General features: G+C 41.4%; 1 protein-coding gene across 2 annotated transcripts in view; it reads right to left on the reverse strand.

Annotated features, from left to right (window-relative positions):
- Positions 1 to 23,381, reverse strand: part of sgcd (sarcoglycan, delta (dystrophin-associated glycoprotein)) — a 295,898-nt gene that overhangs the window by 164,117 nt on the left and 108,400 nt on the right. For both annotated transcript variants that reach the window (XM_061898815.1, XM_061898814.1), the window contains exons 4-5: positions 19,722 to 19,809; positions 3,506 to 3,625 (exon numbers count right to left, since the gene is read on the reverse strand). In XM_061898815.1, coding sequence (XP_061754799.1) covers positions 3,506 to 3,625; positions 19,722 to 19,809 — 208 coding nt within the window. The remainder of the gene's footprint in view (positions 1 to 3,505; positions 3,626 to 19,721; positions 19,810 to 23,381) is intronic.

Genomic DNA, 23,381 nt, shown 5'->3' on the forward strand with positions numbered 1-23,381 from the left:
GGTACTTTAACTTATTTTCTGCCTGCAACCCTTTTCAAGTCTTGTTTCTAGGTAGTGATGGGTCAAACGATACAAATAGCGTCATATGTCCTATCTGTCAAAGTCAAGGCCCGTAGACCACATCCAATCCAATCCACTTTATTTATATTAAAGTTAAAAGTAAAAAAAAACATGATAGTCACACACACACTCAGTGTGGTGAAATTATTCTCTGCATTTGACCCATCACCCTCGCTCGGGAATCAATCTTGGTGATTTAACCCCCAATTCCAACCCTTGATGCTGAGAGCCAAGCAGGGAGGTAATAGGTCCCATTTTTATAGTCTTTGGTATGAATCGGCCAGGCTTTGAACTCACAACCTACCGATCTCAGTGCAGACACTATAACCACTAGGCCACTGAGTAGGCCTAGTTGTTAGAGTGGGTCTGAAGACGAGACTTAAAACACTCCACTGTGGGAGCAGTTTGAACATGGAGGGGCAGAGTGTTCCAGAGCTTAGGTCCGACCACAGAGAAGGCCCTGTCTCCCCTGGTTTTAAGTCACGTAGAGCTGGCTCTAGGACCTAAGAGCGCGGGGTAGGACTGTTGGATGAGGTCTGAGATATACTGAGGTGCCAGTCCATGCAAAGCTTTAAAACCAAACAACGTTTTAAAATCAATTCTAAAACGAACAGGGAGCCAGAGCAAAGTCTGAGTTAAATTGGAGTTACATGCTGGCGTTTCCTGGCCCGTTAAAAGTCGTGCTGCCGCGTTGGGGACTAACTGCGACCGGGAGAGAGCTTATTGGCAAATGCCAGCATAAAGTGCATTGCAGTAGTCTTGAAATGACAGCATCCACGACTTATTCAAAAAGGTTAAAAGATAAAAAACGTTTTTATTTTTGGTGAAAGACAAAGATGATAAAAACACGATTTTAAAACGCCATTGACCCCATTGATGTTATGTGAGCAAAAGTAGAACTGGCCGGCAGGCCACAGCCGCCTGCTGCTGTTTTGCACACACCAATATTCCATGAGTGTTGGTGCTAGGAATTTTCAGAATGGGGTCCCAGGGACCCCATCAAGTCATAAAAATGAGGTCCCACAGTAAATTTTTGGGGTTCCACTTTTTTTGTAACCGTTTTGAAAACAAATGAAAAATGTATGCATTATCCTGTTATATCTAACATTCTGTATTGTTTTTGGAAAAAGGTTGTCGTAAACGTTATTTAATTCTTAAAAAAAATATATATGTATATATATATATATATATTTATATTTTAGAAGAGAAAACCCACATTTATGCATTCAGTTATAAACATTCATTCACTTCCTTCTTTCCTTCAAGGATCTAAACTTTACCGCCGCCGGTATTTTTTTTCTACATCTTTATTGTAATATTTTCAGAATGTGTTTGTTCTATTTTTGGCCAAAGAAAAGTTTAATTCCATTTCAGTCGAAGCAGAGAGGAGATGTACACTCACTTCGTGCAAAGATGCTGATGCTTCTGCCGTGGTTTACAGAGTGAGATGTAAATGCAAATGTTTCATCACTGTCAGGCTTCAAATAAAAACAAACCAATCGTTCACGTTAATGAGCCAGTCAATAGATTTGGTTCGTTCTTAAATATCACAACGCTTCCGTCTTTTGATCCAATTCTGTACTCTAACATTTAAAGGGGAACATTATCACAAATTCAGAAGGGTTAAAACCAATAAAAATCAGTTCCCAGTGGCTTATTTTATTCTTCGAAGTTTTTTTCAAAATTTTACCCATCCCGGAATATCCGGAAAAAGGCTTTAAAGTGCCTGATTTTCGCTATCTGTGAAGCCACCGTCCATTTTCCTGTGACGTCATCCAGTGATGCCAATACAAACAAACGGATAGCACAGCAAGATATAGCGACATTAGCTCGGATTCATACTCGGATTTCAGCGGCTTAAGCAATTCAACAGATTACGCATGTATTGAAACGGATGGTTGTAGTATGGAGGCAGATAGCGAAAACGAAATTGAAGAAGAAACTGAAGCTATTGAGCAAATAGCTATTGACGCTATTCGGCCATGTCTGCCTCGTGCAGACCAAACGCTTGGGACTTTCGCATCTTGTGACACTGGATCAACTTAAATCTGTCGATTGGTAAGTGTTTGTTTGGCATTAAATGTGAGTGGAGGGAAACGCTGGATGCAAATATAGCTACAAATGTACATACAGCTAGCTTAAATAGCATGTTAGCATCGATTAGCTGGCAGTCATGCCGCGACCAAATATGTCTGATTAGCACATAAGTCAATAACATCAACAAAACTCACTTTTGTGATTTAGTTGACTTTATCGTTGGAAATGCATCTCTGTGCCATGTCTGCCTTGGCATCGCCGGTAAAATGTGCGTTTAATTCCCCAAAATTCACCCATTTAGAGTTCAGAAATCGGTTAAAAAAATATATGGTCTTTTTTCAGCAACATCAAGGTATATATTGATGCTTACATAGGTCTGGTGATAATGTTGCCCTTTAACAAGAGAACAAAGAAAAAAATATGACTCAACTAAGACTTAAAAGAAGAAAACTATTTTACAATTCTAATCATAATTTGCATTTTTTAACTCACATTTTATGTCTCCCACCAAGTTATTCCTCTCTCCTACAGCATCCATAGTAATCAACTATTCAAATGAGCTATCTATCAACTTCCAGCAACTTTTATGACAGCCAATAGCTATTTTCTGTTCTATTAACAAATGATACGTTTGTTTTGTGCAGTGTTTGGCCATACAAAAACCTAGATGTAATATGAAAACTTTTTAGAAAAAGAAAAATGAAGCATATGAAAACCAAGGTACCACATATTATTGGAGTGTAATGTCGTTGTGTGATTTTAATTGCGGATGCTAATTGTGCCTTGAAAGGACTACAGATGGAAATTAGCATGCCGCTAAATCTAGCGTAGCTATCTTTTTAGTGTAACTGCACATTGTCCTTTAAATAAATAAGGGAAACAAAACAAAGATACTTTAAAATGCTGGTCGCTGATATTTCTTCGTGTGTGCGTGAGTGACAGGAGGAAAAGCTCCGGCTCGCTTTGAGACATTCTGCATTATTTCGAGAGAGTGTCTCAGTCTTAAAAGATTTAAAAGTAGAACAATGCCCGTCTAATACTGCATCCCCCCCTGCCATCTGTGGCACGGCAGCACTTTGCCGAGGTTGGGTGACGCTAACGCAATCTGACTGTGCGATGCTGTAAGTGAATGTAGACGAGCAGGGGAAAGGAAAAAAATCGCTCCCCTCTGTACAATAAATTCCCCCAGTCTTCACTCCAATCTAAACTATCAGGGTCACTGTAATAATAACTTTTTTAATCGAAATCTTCCTGCGTCTGTCACTTTGAGGCCTCCTCCTCCCTCGTCTGGTTTCGTCGCCCACGAAGCCATCTGTCAGAGGAGGACGTCTCCACCTGCCCGTCAGCGCTTTCCAGAGCCTCTTTAACTTCAGCATTAAAGCGCAAAGTCGTATATCGGACCACTCACCCATCACTCTGAGCCTCTCGGCGCCCACCACCACCTCCTGCTCGTCGGCCGAGAAAAGGAGCTTCCCGGACGTGGATTTGACCTCGAACATTTTGCCTCGCGCCTTAAACCCGCTGGATCCTGAAAGCAAAACAAATGCAGAAGATTGAATTCCAGGTGAAATCTTTAGGAAGGAGCTTGCATTGAAGGAGAGTTTAGTATTAGCTACAGACTTGTGTGGATGTAAGGGAACTCTTACTGGCAGCGAGTTCACACTATACAGTGCATTCTCGTGCTTATTCAGTACTATAATATGTACAAAATATGTTTTATATGAGGTTAAATGTCACTTAGTGTGCAGAATGAACTTTTAATCGTGTTCTAGCAGTAATTTGACACCAAATGTGAGTTTGACCATTTTCTTTTTCTATAGAGCAGGGGTCGGCAACCTTTACCACTCAAAGAGCCATTTTGACCCATTTCATAAAGTAAAGAAAACAATGGGAGCCACATAATTCTTTTGAAATTTATAATTAAATAATACTGCATACAGAGTTTTTTTTTAATTGGTGCTATGTATAAACCAGGGGTCTCAGACACGCGGCCCGCACGGTAATATGAAAATTTATGTTAAAGCGGCCCGCGAGTTTTATATGAATGCCGCTTGACAGCGTCACATCTGCCAACCGTCCCAATTTTCCTGGGAAACTCCCGAATTTCAGAGTAATCATTCTCTCGAATGTATGCTGGTGTTCACTCAATAAACAATACTAAGGGCGTACAATGGTGGCACTACCGCCCTCTACAGCTTGTACAAATAGCTTGCCAGCCCATAGAATTTTTTGACGAGGCTATTGCAGACAGACATAAGAGACTGCAAGGCATCCTTATTCAACAGCCATACAGGTTACACTGAGGATGGCCGTTTAAACAACTTTAACACTCTTACTAATATGCACCACACTGTGAACCCACACCAAACAAGAATGACAAACACATTTCAGGAGAACATCCGCACTATAACACAACATAAACACGACAGAACAAATACCCAGAATTGCATGTATCCTGACTCTTCCGGGCTCCATTATACACCCAGCTACCACCAACCCAATCCCCCCCAGCCCTCCGTGCGTCGGTTGAGGATCCCGGAAGAGTCAGGATAAATTGGATTCTGGGTATTTGTTCTGTCGTGTTTATGTTGTGTTATAGTGCGGATGTTCTCCTGAAATGTGTTTGTCATTCTTGTTTGCTGTGGGTTCACAGTGTGGCGAATATTGGTAAGAGTGTTAAAGTTTTTTCAATCAATCATTCAATCATTGTTTATTTATATAGCCCTGAATCACAAGTGCCTCAAAGGGCTGCACAAACCACAACGACATCCATCAACGACATCATTGTTTTTTTTTTTAGAAAGATCCGAAATGATTCGGTGAGCTGAAATAGATTCAGTAACTTTTTAGCAAAAAACTAAATGAAGCATTGAGACTGAGAAACAAATAGAGGGTATTAGACGCCGGACGTGGCGTTTCCTATATTGCGGTTATTTCTTGTAAAGGAAGTATGTATACATGAATAATGGATAGGGCAGCACAGTGGGAAAAAAGGGGTTAGGGCGTCTGCCTCACAATACGAAGGTCCGGAGTAGTCCTGGGTTCAATCCGGGGCTCGGGATCTTTCTGTGTGGAGTTTGCATGTCCTCCCTGTGACTGTGTGGGTCCCCTCCGCGTACTCCGGCTTCCTCCCGCCTCCAAACACATGCACCTGGGGATGGGTTGATTGGCAACACTAAATTGGCCATAGTGTGTGAATGTGAGTGTGAATGTTGTCTGTCTATCTGTGTTGGCCCTGCGATGAGGTGGCGACTTGTCCAGGGCATACCCCGTCTTCCGCCCGAAGACGGGGTGCCTGAGATAGGCACCAGCGACCCCAGCCACCCCAACGGGAATAAGCGGTAGAAAATGGATGGATAGATGGAATAATGGATACAAACAAGCAATGCATTCACATCTTATTTGAATAAAGTGCAACCTGTCAAGTGGGGGGCATACGGACTACTCGGAACATGGCGTTTGGGTAAAAACATGATTTAATTTGAACTAAAAAAAAGGTACAAACAAAAAGCGCTCACAGCGGAGGCACAACTTTGCTAAGGAACAAAACTAACACATGAATAGACTATGAACATAAAACAAACAACACTTACTATGGCTTGACAAGACCAGCATGGACTTTGGCATGAAAAAACTAGAATGAACAGAGCATGAAAAGAACACAGTGATGCCAGGCCGACTGACCGGCAATGGCAGGCTTAAATAACGCCTCTGATTAGTGCTCGGGTAGCAGGTGAGCGGCTGAACACTAATCAGAGACAGGTGAATGTAATTTGCAACCATGGCAACAAAACAAGGGAGTGAAAAAAAATAGGAACTTAAAGAGTCCAAAGGTGAACAGAACATAGCAAAACAAGACATGATCAAAAGACATGACACAACCAACACTTAAGGTTGAATTAACAAGTGGACATTGAAACAACATTTAAGCAATTTTCAATATAAGTATAGTAATACACATTTTAACAATAGATTTACCTGATGCTTTCACTGTTGTTTTCCAACGTTGTAATAATACAATAATAATATAAAAAAAAGTGCAACCAACATCTCTTCAGGTGGAATCAACAGTATTTATTTTTTTAACCTTATTTTGAGTTTAGTGTTTTGATGTAGTTAGTGCTTTCGTTCGTGTCCTGTGCTTTTATTTTGGTGGCACTTCCATTTTTGTGTTTCCCTGCAGCTACTTCACTCCTGTTTCTGAGCATTATTCCCCCCACCTGTTTTTGTCATCAATCAAGACTATTCAATATGTGCCGGTGCTGTCTTTTGTTGTCGGGAAACTGTCACTTGTCATGTCAAGTACGCATGTACTTTGTGTAGCAGTTGCTGGGAGTTTGTATGCTTTAAATATGTGTCATAATAAAATAAATATTAATAACTAAGTTAATAATGCAGAGTTATAAAATATTATTAGAAAATGTGTGATTGTAAAATCTCCAGAGCAAAATGCAAATGTATTCTGTTAATTGTGTTGCAAAGCGGAACGATTGTTGTGATGCTGCGACCCCACGGACAGTAAACAAGGCAGAAGATGGAAGAGGGGAGGGTGCTTGAGCACGTTGTCTTCAGCTCCTCGAAAGCTTTAAGTGTATTCGACGATGATTTGTGTAAAACTTCAAGCAAGTGATTATTAGAACCTATTTTCCTTACAAGCAGCCAACAAAGGTATTGTATTTTTGTAATTTAATTTGTTTCAGAGTGTTTATTGATGTGAAATCAAAGACTGATGTACTGTATTGTACTGTATTTAGTAAGTTCTCACGGCGTGTTGGCGAAAGGAGTTACACTTTGCCAAGCAGTGTCGTAAGTCTTTGCTGTTCTCCAGCATTCTCTTTTTGTTTACTTTGCAGCCCGTTGAGTTTAGTTGTTGTCGTGCATCGCTTCCTCTGTACTTTCAGAGCATTTCCCAGCTGCTCTTGCCTTTTTGTTTGTTATTAAATACCTTATGTGGCATTCATCTTCCTCTGTTGCCATTTCTAATATAAAGAAGTGTAAACTTCTTACTTATATCTGTCAGTAGACTAGCTATCAAAATGCTAAAAACTGTTAGCTTCCTGACGCCGAGATGAGCAGTCGCATTTTCTTTCGCTCCTGCTCGGGAATACAATCAACCGCTCCGATAATCCCACACGTCATAATTTTTCTACAGTGGATCACGGATTTATCTTTGAAACCACCACCGATACAATACCCTCTTGAAAATGAGAGTTGTGAACGCGAAATGGACAATCACTGCGATTTCTACCTCCTCGGTAATTCATCGGTGAAGCACCTGGGCTTCGGAAGTAATGTGATCCATTCAAGACTCACAGCGGATCGGAACAGAAGATAAAAGCCCCTGACTGGTAGGATGGACCGAAGATCTACAATTTTACTGTTACTTCTACTCTCAGGAGACACTGAACTAAACCCTGGACCAATAACCACCCGGTTAATGTTGTCTCGCCTGGCGAAGCCGAGCAATGTTGTTGCTAATGACGCAGAGGAAGCTAGCGTAGCTGCGGGACCTCGTCTGAGCTATGCTAAAAACATTAGCTCTCCACCTACGCCAGCTCTCACTTGTTCATCACCACTCGAGCCTGCGTTCCAGCAGTCAGCGGCACGACGGAGGACTTCATCCCGATCATCGGTGCGGTTGGTGGCCCGGAGACGGAGGAAGACAGCTCAGACACCGGTGAGGACAGCGGCTCGGCGGCGGACGGCGTAATGGCTTTTGACGACACCCTGGCCGCCATTGAAGTTGGCAGTGCAGAGGTCCTCCTAACCTCTCCCGAAACCCTCGGGGTCATCACCGCGTCACCTGGACCGCCCACAGCCTATACAGGTTTCAGGGGACTCTTCGTAAATCCCCGGTCATTGTTCTCCACCTCACCAAAACCCGCGAAAACCACGTCGACCCCCACCACTCCTACCTGACACCCCCCCCCCCCCTCTCTCTCTCTTGAACTCCGCCCCTCCCCTATCACCTGGACGATGAAGAATGGACCTCTCTCCCCCTCCCCCTCCCCCAAGTCTTTCCACACAAACATCAATAACAACCAACATCCCTCCATCCTCTGGACAGTACCTCTCCCCAACGGACGCTGATGTTCTTTTTTGTTCCGGTGGGCTACACATCATCCATCTTAATGTGAACAGCCTCTCTGGAAATAAACTCGACCAAATCAGAGAAATGTTCCACAACAATAAGGTAAAAATCCTATGTTTCTCTGAAACTAAATTAGATGAAAGTCCTTCTGACTCAGAGATAGAGATAGTAAACTTCTCGGTCATCAGAAAGGACAGGAATAAACATGGCGGTGGTGTTTGTATGTATATTCACCAGGATATTAAATACAAACAGTAACTCGCGCTGATCTTAATCACAATACCCTTGAATCTGTGTGGGCAGAAATCAAATTCACAAACGCTAAGCCGGTACTGATAGGGACTGTATACAGACCCCCTATTCAGAGTGATTTCTATGGTACTCTTGAAGAGTTCTTAGCTGGTGTAGACAACATGGAGAAAATTATAACTGGAGATCTGAACACAGATATTCAATGCAGAGATGCGCCTGTCTTCAATTCTTACAGCAAGTTCTGTGATCTGCACGCTCTCTCCCAGTTAATAACACTCCCCACAGGGGTGTGTGATTCCACCCAATCAACCATAGATCTCATCCTCACATCAGACCGGCATAACATGAAAAATAGTGGAGTCATGATTTGTGGTCTTAGCGACCACTATATAACCTTCAGCACGCGCAAAATAACTAAACCCAAAGCCAATGGCCACATAACAGCTCAATCCAGAGCCCTTAAAACATACTCCAGTGATAATTTCAACCTTAAATTAGGTGAGTGGGACTGGTCTCCTGTGCTCACGAGCAACCTGGTTGAAGATGCTTGGGATCGCTTCAAAACAGCGTTCCTCGCGATACTTAATGATATGGCTCCCATGAGAACAGTCAGGATCAAAGCCCGCTCTGAACCATGGATCAATCCAGACCTATTATCTGCCATAAAAGACAGGGACAGAAAATACTTCGAATACCAAAAGTGTAAAACCGAAGTAGATAAACAACCCAATAATCCATCCATCCATCCATTTTCTACCACTTATTCCCCTTTGGGGTAATAACCTCAAATCCCTCCATTCAACACTCAAAAATCAATGCAATAAATTAAGAATAAGACAAACAACCTGACTAAATCCTTAAAAAAAAATTACATCACCGACAAAACAGAGGAAAACACAAATAAGCCACGTGAGCTCTGGACAATTCTCAACAACCAGCTTCCCGGATGCAGCCAGAAACTTAAAACCAGACTCACCAACATCAACATCAAGGAGGATGACTTCCACTTTACAGACAAAATTGAGGTAGCAAGCAAACTAAACACCTTTTTCACCAGCATAGCCACAACTCTCGTTAACAAGCTGTCCCATCACTCTGGTCGCTTTGGTGTAGAAAACATTAAAAGCCTTCTACAGAAAATTAAGGGTAATCAACAACAATTTCAAATTAGAAATGGTCTCGGCTGACGAGGTGCTTACTAAATTAAGTGTGCTCCACCAAAACAAGGCCACCGGCCTTGACAATATCCCCTTCAGATTCCTCGTGGACTCTGCCACCACCATTGCCCCAATAATCACATATATAATAAACCTCTCAATCAAACAAGGTCAAGTACTCAAGGATTTCAAGATAGCAAGAGTAACCCCCCTTTATAAAAAAAGTAAGCAAATTAGAACCTGGTAACTACCGACCTGTTCCTATTCTTAGTTCCATATCGAATGTAATGGAAAAAAAATAGTTTATGAACAGGTCGATATATACCTTGCTACTAATAAACTAATGTACAAATTCCAATCCAACTTCAGAACTAACCACTCCACTGACACATGCCTTCTCTATCTGACCGACCACATCAAACATGAGGTGGATGCAGGCAAATACTGCGGCATGGTCATGCTGGACCTTCAGAAGGCCTTTGACACCGTTAACCACCCCATACTGTTGGATAAGCTCAGAGCAAGTGGATTCGATAAAACCTCATCGAGCTGGATGCAATCTTACCTGGAGGGGAGGAAACAGGTGGTAGAGGTGAACGGCACTGTGTCCCCTCCCCTCTCAGTAAGCTGTGGAGTCCCCCAAGGCAGTATACTAGGACCTTTACTGTTCCTAATATACGTAAATGACATGCCATCAGCATGCCACTGTGAATTGTTCCTGTTTGCGGATGACTCGGCCCTGCTGGTATCCGGCAAGGACAAGTCACAGGTGGAACAAATCGTGACATTAACCCCCCCCCCCCCCCCTCTTTAAGGGACAGATACCAGATGTCCAAAAAACAAATATACACTTTTGTGTGTTTTCTAAATCTTTTTGGACTCTTCCGTTCCCTGAGTTGTGTGTGCACTTCCTTGTTTGTATTCGTCACCATGGCGACTTAATTTGCTCCACCTGCACTGACTTTCTGACGCACACCTGTTTTTGATTATTGTTTGAGTATTTAAGCCTGCCTGCTACCTGTGTTCGTCCCAGATGTTTTGTTTGCTCTATGCATTGGTAACGTTTGTTATTCTGCCGTCGATACTCTTGGATTTTGAACTCGACGCTTGCTAACCATTAGCATTTAGCTTCCTGTGCGTAGGCATGCCGTTTCTTTGCCTTTTGTTAGTGTTTCTTGAAACAAGCTCCTACCTGCAATCCTGCCTTGTCCGAGTTCTGCAGTATCTTGGGGTGGCAACTCGCGCATTCAATATGCGTTCCAAACGTAACAAATCCGTTCCGAAATCTTTTCTGAAGGTTGCAATCGAGAGCTTGAGAAAGCAAATATTAAAAGGAATATGATCAAGGAATAAAGTGAGTGACCCACAGCTGGAAGCCGGGAAAAATAAACACGCTTTGCACAAAGAAAAACAACGTCTGCTGGAGTCAGCACGCACGAGAAAAGATGGAAGAAAGAAAGATTGACATGGCGGATTCCGGGGGTAGATTTTCCAATGCCGCCGTCCCTTTCAGACGGGAAAGACACTCCCATGTGCGTGTTTACTCAAAGAGTGATTTGTAACCTTCTGAGCCTGCCATCTCTATTAAGAGGGTGACCATAAGGGGGGGTGCGGCGCAAAAGAGGAAAGTGGGAGCGGAGTTATGGTGGCCGCTGGCACAGGTGGAGGGATGATTAACGACGTAATGACATGGAGTCGTTATAACGAGGCAACCTGAGCACGTCTGCTGACACGTGGAAGCACCAGAAAGGATGGAGGGTTACAAATTACCCCAAACGTTCACTCTATCTTTCCATCTTATAGAAATAAATATACTTTAGAGCAGGGGCGGTTCTAGGCATGCTTATATGAGTGGGCAGTCAGAAATGTGAAGGGGGCTTCATGTGTACACATCATGCTCCAGCATTTTGTTTCCCGTGCTTATAGTAACGATGCTTTCTTCATTGAAATGGGTCTTTAGCTATGTGTCCAACCCCAACCTGGAGTAGTGGATTGCACTTTGTCAGGCCTCTACCTTCAGACCTGTCCAACTTGAATGATCTTAATGTTGTACCAAATGCACGCTTTGGGTAGCCACCCAGTATTGGCTGAGATGGTGCGTTGCCATTTAAGTCACTGGGTAGCTGAGCAGGCTGCTTTGGGGGAGCGCTTGTTGGGGGGGCGGAGGGAGCTGGTGCAGGAGAAACAGTGCTTGCTGGTGCTAAAGGTGCAGTATTGCTAGCTGCTGTCCCTGATGTACTAGCAGTAGTGTCATTGCTACTACTACATGCAGGACCAGGACTAGACTTTTTAAATGCTCTGAAAAATGGATGCATTACAGAGCATTAACGTTCTCTTTGTGAGCTGCTGGAAGCTGGAGCAGAAAATAAGTAAGCTTGAACAACAACAGAAAAAAACTCCTGTGATTACATGAAGAAAAACAACAACAGTACAGGACTACAGCCTGGGGCGGGGCTTTACGTAGGGGTCTGTCAGACAGAGGTCACTTGTCTTCAGTTTGTCACATGCAGTGGACGTGGGCCAGGGGCGTCGCCAGCCAGATTTCACTGGGGCACGTGCCCCACTGTTGATCTGCAGTGCCCCAGTAAAAAATTCACCAATAAAAAACAACGCTTCAGAGTTTTAAGTCTACATAACATAGACAACAGCGCACATACTACTTAGTATGGTAATTGATTGCTACTGTATTCACTCCACGATACAATGAGCACATGGCTAATTAATATGGTAATTTATTCACGTGTGGATCGAGACTTCGTTTGGGAGAGAGAGAGAGATAGAGGAGGGGGGGTGAGAATCACTGCTGAGGTAGGTAACGTTAGCCAACAACCATTTGTTAATTACATTATTTTGATTTTGATTTGACTCAAACTGTAACTCCTAGATGGATTTAAGAAAGTTATTCGCCCGCAGCAGAGAAGAAGCGAGGAATGAGAGATGTAAGTGAAGTCCTAGCTAGCTAGGCAACATCATTGTCTTAAGTTGATGCTAAGTTAGCTAACGTTATTCCTTGTATCAAGACAAACATATTCATTTGCTGTACGATCTGTCGGGGGAATTTCCAATGAACATGAAACATAATGTTGGTTATTGTCTGCTGGTTCTGCATCAATGATGATTTGGAGTCAGCATGTGTGAGTTGAGTGCTTCTCAAATGGTTTATCTTCAGGAAGAAAAACATTTTTCCATGTCATCAAGTCCTGAGCCAAATTTTTAAATCATTCAAGTTTATTTCACAGAAAAATAGCACAGTAGACTTGTCTTGTTAATCGGTGGGACTTTGACTAAAATAATCTTGTTTTTTCACCAGAAAAATGGCTACAGCTAAAGCATCTGGTTTTGTTTCCAGAAAAAATAGTAACATTTCTGTATTTGTTTTCAGAAAGATGGCTGAAAATATCGGGTTTTGTTGCCCCGTTTAGATTTTTAAAAAATATATTTCCATGTCTGTCCTGAGTCCTCCTCCAACTTGTTAGTCGGTTTGCCTTTTGCTAAAATACTCACTAATAGTCACTAGAAAAATAGTTAAAAATATCTGGTTTTGTTGCCACAATTTGATTTTTTTCTCCCTAAACTTTTTTTTTTTTCCATGCACACATGTGACTGCGACTCACTGAAAATGACACACAACCCACTTTTATGTCACGACCCAGCAGTTGGGAACCACTGGTCAACTGTATAACAGTTACTGTAATATTTCCATGTCTGTCCAGAGTGATTGACCACTTTGCAAAAATGAAAAGGAGACGTTACAGTTTACTTCTCAGAGAATGATTCCCTGAACAGACACACAACAGTTGTTCATTTATTCTACTACTGTGGCCTTATTGTTTTGTGTATATTTTATAGTTTTGTTTATCTAAAATAGGATTAGCCACATTGCCATAAATGGAAATTAAATAATATAAAAGAACCCAGAGATGTAGGGGTGCTTTATTTTTTGTTTTACTTTTGTAGATGTTAAATTTGCAGATGATTACTGCAAAATATATTTCAAAAAGATTCATTGCTCTTCCTTTTTGCTTTTACCAGTAGCAGTTTAGAAGTCTGGAGTAAAAAAGTGCACAAGTAGGTCAAATGCATTAGTTAATTTCAGGTGGTTAATCAAAGATCCAAACAACATCATCTGATATGATTTCATAGTTTAAAGCACTATTTATGTATTTTTTATGATAAATAAGTGCTAAAAATGTTTTTGCTTGCGCGCTTTGCACACTTACATGAATTATTTGTGCCCCAGGTGTGCCCCAGTACAGTATTAGGTCTAGTGACGCCTCTGGCTCAGAGCCTCCGCTGTCACTGCTCTCGTCAAGTTGTAAAAAAAAAAAAAAAAAAAAAGGGAACTCCGTAGCACCGAAAGTCCGCGACGATAAACGTGTTTATGACAGATAAGACTACACAAATACACCCATCCTAACAAGTATATGAAGAGTTCATATGCAAAAGCAGATAAATCCATTTTGACCGATTCTGTATATTAACGATTTTCTGCCTGCTGGTGTTGCCGATACATGTACAAGCGTACAATGGTTTATTTAATATCAACATAAGCAAGTCATGAAAGCCTAAACTTTTAAGAAATGCTGATGTAATGAATGGCTTTCAAGTAAGAGTGTTTGATGTGGTTTTACGTCAAAAGCAGATATATCCAAATTATGATATGTTGCAAAAACAGATATCTCCAAAATCGTTTTCTTTGCGGTCGTTATTTCGCATAATATTCAAGATAAAGATAGAGAGAAAAACAGAACATTAAATTTATTGAAAGCCACATTTCAAGGTAACAACTGTTCACATTTCTTTACTTCATTATTTAACAGTTTGGATCCCTTGGTGCGTACAAATCTAGCTGTCCCTGCGAACATTGTTTTTTCGTACTTGCTAACCGGACATGCTTTTTTGGAACTGTGACCTCACATATTTACCTTGTGCTTTTCAGCACAAAATGAAAAAACAAAAAAAACAGTGTTGCAATGAAGACGATGTTTTATTAATAAAACAAGCACAAATGCTCAACCTGGTTTGCCTATGAAAAACACTCCTGTGCAGATAACAGCTCACCCATCATCACTATCGACATTAGCTCCATGCTCGACAACATCGTTTAACGCAGCGGTGTAAAACTCACGGACACGCGTGCTAGCGCCAACATCAAATAACTTCAACACGTCAGTTTTTTTCGCTGGCTTAACATTGTTCACAGGAGAAGCTTCCAAATGATTCATGCGTGGATAACAACACTGAGTGACTCCGTGCGCGCCGCCATTGTGTTTGTCACGTGATCCCGTACTGCAGCGCTGGTTGGGCAAACGGATATATCGGCTTTTGTGGTAGATGATCCATGGCGCTTATCGGCCTTTGCAATAAATCGCTGAACTAAATGACGTTAAAAGCGGTATTTGTCTGCATTTGCAAACAAATTGATTTTGGTATACCACAATAGAAGTGGCGGACTATATATTACCGAGGCTGGGCTAAACTTTATCAAAATGGCGTTTATCGGTTTTTGCGTATGAACTCTTCATATGATAAATGTAGACAACTTTTCCTTTTATTTTACGTTCGTACTGCAACAGTGATTGGATGTTTACTGAGGGCTGAGGGGTGTGTGCGGGTGTGTGTCTGCTGCGCAGCCTGTGGAATGGTGAATGGTGAATACACGCACAGCGGAGGGAGGGATTAGAGGGAAGCCGACACTACTATATCGTGTGTGTCCCTTTTTCGGCGGATTTTTCCGCTAGTGCAGATAATTTTGTCAACTTGTAATGTAGTAATTTTGTGAGTTTATTAAAATTTGCTTTCTCAAAATTTTGATTTGAGGGGGCAATACATTTATTTAAGGGGGCTCTGCCCCCTCTTGCCCCTGCGTAGAGCCGGCCATGCTTTAGAGTACTCTGTGTGCATTTTGACACTCAAACATTATAACTACCGTTTTTTCCCCCTGGACTACAGCAGCTACTTTTTTCCCACACTTTGAACCCTGCGGCTTATTTATGGATGTTTCTTTGCTAACAGCCATAAAGTTTTGAATTTATCAAATAGTTTTCATATTAGGCCAACACAGACACTGCAAAGGGGTGTTTTTGTTTATGCTCCGGCGCCATCACTGCAGGTGCTGATGGTTGAAATCTGCTTTCAGTTTTGCTCCTTGAACCGGAAGTATTTGTCTACAGCGTTTCCGCTCGAAAGGATGCTTCATTCATCACTCCAGGCCACGTTTGTAAGTTTTACAGTATGTCATGATCCGTTGCCCGGATCATAGTTTGTTTACGTTTGATTTCACTTGCTGGCTTAGTTCTAATTCGGCACCCATGTTTTGTGCTCTCACCTGTTCCCGGGCACTAATCAGAGAGCTATTTACTCCTGCCTTTCGGCACACTGGTGCTTTTGTTTGCTTCCATGCAACAGTGTATGTCGATTACCTTTGGATCCCAGAGCTAAGCTTTGGCTAATGCGTTTCCTTGTTAGCTATTCCGTTAGCTCCCCGTGCTATAGGCATTCCCTGTGGAATCGGAACGCTGTTCTTATGTTTGTTTGTTTGTTCCTGCCTGATTTATGAACATTAAATCATTTTGCTACCTGCCCACTGCATCCAGAGTTACGTCTGCATCTTGGTAAAACAATCCACACATCAACATGCGACCTCGACGTAACAATTTACAATACCACTAAAACAATTCATACTTATTAAACCGTCCCATGTGTGATGTCTGTGGGAGTGTTTTCATGCATATTTGTGTGCGCTATTGTGATGGAATTTAAGATAGCACTGTTAGCATTCGCCAATATGCAAACAAGTGTCTTTGTTAGCGTCATTACCTTAGAATAGCATTCTTTTTGTATTGTTTCAGTATTTCAAATTCATCAAAACATCCCAGTGAAGTTATTGAGTCTGCTTAGCTGATTGGAAAGCTAGTTTCCATTGTGCTAGGTATTGTGACCAAACAGCTCAATTTTTGTTTCATCTGACATGACATGGACAAAAGATAAGACCTTGTGGAGGAAAGTCCTGTGGTCAGATGAAACAAAAATTGAGCTGTTTGGCCACAATTCCCAGGAATATGTTTGGAGGAGAAAAGGTGAGGCCTTTAATCCAAGGAACACCAATCCTACCGTCAAGCATGGTCCTGGTAGTATTATGCCCTCGCCTGTTTTGCTGCCAATGGAACTGTTGCTTTACAGAGAGTAAATGGGAGAATGAAAAATTCTTCAGGACAACCTAGAATCATCAGCCCTGAGGTCGGGTCTTGGGCGCAGTTGGGTGTTCCAACAGGACAATGACCCCAAACACACGTCAAAAATAGTAAAGGAATGGCTAAATCAGGCTTGAATTAAGGTTTTGGAATGGCCTTCCCAAAGTCCTGACTTAAACGTGTAGACAATGCTGAAGAAACAAGTCCATGTCAGAAAACCAACACATTTAGCTGAACTGCACCAATTTTCTCAAGAGTAGTGGTCAAAAATTCAACCGGAAGCTTGTGGATGACTACCAAAAACGCCTTGTTGCAGTGAAACTTGCCAAGGGACATGTAACCAAACATTAACATTGCTGTATGTATACTTTTGACCCAGCAGATTTGGTCACATTTTCAGTAGACCCATAATAAATTCATAAAATAACCAAATTTCATGAATGTCTTTTTGTGACAAACAAGTATGTGCTCCAATCACTCTATCACAAAAAAAATAAAGTTTTAGAAATTATTGGAAACTCAAGACAGCCATGACACCATGTTCTTTACAAGTGTATGTAAACTTTTGACCACGACTGTATGCAAACATGTTTATATGTTCAAAAAATGTGGTGGGTGTGGCTTGAACAACTGTGCGATCTACAAGTCGGAAAATAAATAAGTAATAACTCCAATTTAGCGAGCTGCCGGCGACTGGGGAGCAGCGGTTCACAGAGGAGAAACATGAACGCCAACACGTACTGAGACATCGTCAAGCGGAGCAAGAGCCCCTCCCTCACACTGGAAGGTTGTGGTTGTACGCTGTACTGTACTTACAGGACATGTATATTTTACTGTCATGTCTGGCAAAAGGAGGTTGCCGCCTCAGCGCATTTTCAATTCACATTGCAAGGCAAATATATGCAAATGTCGCAGTTGAGACCTTACAAGTGGTTATTGATTTAAAAAAACAACTCTAAATGGGTGAGGAATACACTTTGAAACATACAAACCAAAAAATGTCCCATATGAGTTGGGAAATTGTGTTAGATGTAAATATAAACGGAATACAATGATTTGCAAATAATTTTCAACCCATATTCAGTTGAATATGCTACAAAGACAACATATTTGATGTTCAAACTGATAAACATTTTTTTTGTGCAAATAATCATTAACTTTAGAGTTTGATGCCAGCAACACGTGACAAAGAAGTTGGGAAAGGTGGCAATAAATACTGATTAAAGATGAGGAATGCTCATCAAACACTTATTTGGAACATCCCACAGGTGTGCAGGCTAATTGGGAACAGGTGGGTGCCATGATTGGGGATAAAAACACCTTGCTCAGTCTTTCACAAGAAATGATGGGGCGAGGTACACCCCTTTGTCCACAACTGTGTGAGCAAATAGTCAAACGGTTTAAGAACAATGTTTCTCAAAGTGCAATTGCAAGAAATTTAGGGATTTCAACATCTACGGTCCATAATATCATCAAAAGGTTCAGAGAATCTGAAGAAATCACTCCACGTAAGCGGCATGGCCGGAAACTAAAATTGAATTACCGTGACCTTCGATCCCTCGGATGGCACTGTATCAAAAACCGACATCAATCTCTAAAAGATATCACCACATGGGCTCAGGAACACTTCAGAAAACCACTGTCACTAAAAACAGTTGGCCGCTACATCTGTCAGTGCAAGTAAAAGCTCTACTATGCAACGCGGAAGCTATTTATCAACAACATCCAGAAACGCCGCCGGCTTCTCTGGGCTCGAGATCATCTAAGACGGACTGATGCAAAGTGGAAAAGTGTTCTGTGGTCTGACGGGTCCACCATTAAAATTGCTTTTGGAAATATTCGACATTGTGTCATCCGGACCAAAGGGGAAGTGAACCATCCAGACTGTTATCGAAGCAAAGTTCAAAAGCCAGCATCTGTGATGGTATGGGGGTGCATTAGTGTCCAAGGCATGGGTAACTTACACATCTGTGAAGGCACCATCCATGCTGAAAGCTACATACAGGTTTTGGAACAACATATGCTGCCATCTAAGCGCCGTCTTTTTCATGGACGCCCCCGCTTATTTCAGCAAGACAATGCCAAGCCACATTCAGCACATGTTACAACAACGTGGCTTCGTAAAAAAAGAGTGCGGGTACTTTTCTGGCCTACGTGCAGTCCGGACCTGTCTCCCATTGAAAATGCGTGGCGCATTATGAAGCGTAAAATACAACAGCGGAGACTCCGGATTGTTGAACGACTGAAGCTCTACATAAAACAAGAATGGGAAAGAATTCCACTTTCAAGGCTTCAACAATTAGTTTCCTCAGTTCCCAAACGTTTATTGAGTGTTGTTAAAAGAAAGGTGATGTAACACAGTGGTGAACATGCCCTTTCCCAACTACTTTGGCTCAAGTTGCAGCCATGAAATTTTAAGGTAATTATTATTTGCAAAAAAAAAAAAGTTTATGAGTTCGACATTCAAATATCTTGTCTTTGTAGTGCATCCAATTGAATATGGGTTGAAAAGGATTTGGAAATCATTGTATTCCGTTTATATTTACACCCAATTTACCAACTCATATGGAAACGGGGTTTGTACTTGAGTAAACTCTTCCAAAAAACTAATTTCCCTCCATCTCCATATATTTGATGGTTTTAAATTGTATTGGTTACTTGAAGTTATTTTTTCTTACATTTCCTTCAAGGAACACGTTCACTTTCAACATGAAGTGTGTGTTTATGAGGCTCTCCTTTTCAAACCAATTTCCAGTTTATGTTGTGTGTGAACGTCTCCGTCGAATGTCTTTGAAACGTCTTTTGACCCACAAACAAATGTCAAAAAGGGAAGGATCAGAGAAAAATGTTGTTGCGGCCGATGTCGTCATCGCGTCGGAGACCTTTAAAAAGAAGACGCGAAAACAAAGAGTGCCGGGAGCTGCATCATACCTGTGACGAGTTGCGTTAGCAGCTGGTTGTTGCTGTTGACGACGTTGACCGACACGTTTCTGGACGACTGCAGGAGCAGAGGGCGACCCTGCGGGATGACAAACCACTTAATCCTTCAAGTCAAAATGACATACTAACCATTCTATTGTTCATTGCACTCAATACACAAGTCTCCAATGTGTAACAGAGGCGCATGTCGGCTGATGGCATGACCCCGGGATGCAGAGATAGAAGGCGTCGTGAAAGCGGAATATTTATATTCTTCAACAGTAGAAACGGAAGGCTAGTGCAGGGGTCGACAACCCAAAATGTTGAAAGGGCCAAAAATACAAAAAAAAAAAAAAAACCCTCTGTCTTGAACTGCAAAAATTAAAAGCCTTACATAAGTCTTATAATTACCGCAACACATGATGTAAGCTTCAAAGCCTTTTTTTAGGGGATGTCACCTCTAATTTATTTTTCAATTCGAGCATTAGATACCTTTTTACCTACACGCTGCCTCCCGCTGTCATCTTCATATTGTGATCACGACAAAGCAGTTAGCTACCTGCTGCCACCTACTGATATAGAAGAGTATTACACGGTTACTCTGCCGAGCACCGACACTTAACAACAACACATCATTTGCAGACTATAATTACTGGTTTGCAAAAAATATTTTTTACCCCAAATAGGTGAAATGACATCATCTCCCACGGCACACCAGACTGTATCTCACAGTGGTTGAAAAACACTGCTCTACATGATGTAGTTGAATAACCCTGTCGTAAACTAAGATTCATGTTCAAATCATATATTCTATAGTATAAAGATAAACTGAATCAGCATAAAAATGCTCAGCAAAAGTATGAGTTCAAAGTAGTGATGTAACGGTTTGTGTATTTGTGTTGAACCGTTTCCGTACTGGGGTTTCGGTTCGGTTCGGAGGTGTACCGAACGAGTACACATGCTACCAGCGACTGGGCTAGGACAACATGTAAACACCAGAGCCGGAAGACCCTCCTGCCCTGTTAAGATCTCTAGTTTGGGAACACTTTGGCTGCGCGATACAACAATGGAGGACGGAGGTTTGCCGACATTGTTCAGCAGCTGCTTCTGACAACACGTCAATCATGTGTTGCACCTTTCCTGCTTCCGGCTCCCAGACCGTAGTCGAGGAGCGCAGGGTAGACATTCCTCCAGGGCTGATGTATTCTCTGGGGCAACACCCTTCACTCTACCCGGAAATGGGTCTCCACAGCTCCGGACTCCAGGGTAAATGAATAGTCCGGCGATTAGATGCAAATTGTGGCTTTATTGAGGTCTTGCACACAGCCAATCCAACAAAACACTAGACACTCCCCGCACTCGCTACCGCTCCCTCACCTCGCTCGCCCACACACACACTGACGTCACATTCTGTCACATATTAAAAGGGCCACACACACACATACGCTACTCTCATAACACATGCTAACCCATTTGAAGCGTCACCACCTCATTCAAGCAGCCTCTCCTTGGCGAGTCAGGCAGGGCTTAAGCAATAACAAATGTTTTATAGCAGCAGATTTAAGTCCATATTGCATTAAAAACTAGATTTTGATCCACTTCTATGGTGGAAGAACAATAAACCCATATATCCTCTTACTGCCAAGTTAGCCAGGAAAAGAAAAGTTCATCTGACTTGAAACTGTTTAATGTTGCACTTTTTATATGTAGAAGAAAAGTTTTGTCATTTTATTTCATCCGAGCCACAACTTGAGGCAGTTTAATGTTGATTAACGTGGACCCCGACTTAAACAAGTTGAAAAACTTATTGGGGTGTTACCATTTAGTGTTCAATTGTACGGAATATGTACTGTACTGTGCGATCTACTAATAAAAGTCTTAATCAATCAATCAAAAAAAGCACTTTATATGTAGAAAGGTTTTGTTAAGAAACCATTCTGAGCCTTATCTTATTTAGTTTTTATTTTATAGATGTTGACCACATTAACCCTGGCAATGGACCCTGTGTGTAAATGTATGTTATGCCATTGTTTACAAATTTGGTAAATAAATAACCCAAAAATGTATATTTTGTTTTTTTCTTACTGTACCGAAAATGAACCGAAGTAGCGGACCGAAATTTTTGTGTACAGTTACACCCCTAGTTTATAGTCCTCTGATTGAAACCAAGCGTGTTAGCATCATTTGCTACTAGCTAGTATGTGTTTAGTAATCCTCCCTTTAAGCTGAATAAATGCAAAAAAGTAGACGCCATTCCACTATTAATGCTGTCTCCTTTAATGTGGCGCACGTCAGGCCCGCTACGCTTCGTCTGCGGCCGACTAATCACGGTTCCTCAGCCGACTTCTTGGTCAGAGTCAGAGATAACGCCCTGACTCTTGTGGCTTTGTTTATAGCGCAGCACTTGCGTGTATGCTGCTGATAACGCCACACTCCGTAAACATTTTGAATACTGAAAAGTATGTGTAATTCCATTAAAGTTGGACAACGCGTGCAAGTATACTGAACATTGTGGAGCAACAAAGTCCGTGCATTGACAGCAGTCTCAGTCGGCATGCATTCTTCCTCCTTTTACGTTGTTTTAAACAACGTAAAAGGAGGAAGAATGCATGCAATAAGGAGGAGGAAGAAGGAGGAAGAATGCATGCAATAAGAACGGCTTAAGTCGTACCTTTTCAGTGCTCATTCTTTCAATCACGAGACTATGCATTAAAACGTTGTCGGTAGGTTCCTAAATATCTTCACTCGTTTGTTGACAAAAAAAAAAACATCTGGAAAAACACCTAAAAATATTTTATTAATATATAAAAAAAAAAAAGTTTGTATCCTTGTGTTTTTCATAATGAGAGTATTCCAAAATGTGTAACCGACAAAAAAAAAGGTCCCCCAAAAAATTATCATGTGGTTATTGCAACTTTTTCCTATTTTAGTCCAACTTTTAATACAAAAACATACAGACCAGAAGTTTGGACACACCTTCTCCTCATTCAATGCTTTGTTTTATGCTTTATATTCTCGTTTCTTCAAAATAGGCACCCTTTGCTCTGATTATTTTTTCGCATACTCATAGCATTCTCTCGATGAGATTCAAGAGGTAGTCACCTAAAATGGTTTTCACTTTACAGGTGTGCTTCAAAGTCATCGAGAGAATGACAAGAGTGTGCGAAAAAGTAATCAGAGCAAAGTGTGGCTATTTTGAAGAAACTACAAAAATTGTTGTTGTTGTGTTTACTGTTGTTGTTTTTGTCTCACAGTCTTATCCTCCTCTTGTTCCCACAATTTTCCCCTCTGTCTTCCTTTTTTTCTCTTTCTATCCCCTCCTGCACCAAATGATAATATAAATACATTTATTAAAGTCAAACACAAATAAGGCAACAAGAGAAGTCTCCTACACTTCTCTTTGTAAAGTAAAACTGAACAGCCGATATGAGCATCTACATTAACTGTATGATTTGCCTGAGAAGCTGGACAGTACAATAAAAAAAAAAGAAGAAACTACAAAACAAAACATTTTTTCAGTTATTTCACCTTTTTGATGCCTTCAGTGACAATCTACAATGTAAATAGTCATGAAAATAAAGAAATCCATTGAAATGAGAAGGTGTGTCCAAAGTTGTGGCCTGTGTGTATAAAACAAATTATATTTTTACAAACATTCTTGATGTAATAATA

Source organism: Nerophis ophidion, linkage group LG04, assembly GCF_033978795.1.
Source record: "Nerophis ophidion isolate RoL-2023_Sa linkage group LG04, RoL_Noph_v1.0, whole genome shotgun sequence".
Lineage (NCBI taxonomy): Eukaryota > Metazoa > Chordata > Actinopteri > Syngnathiformes > Syngnathidae > Nerophis > Nerophis ophidion.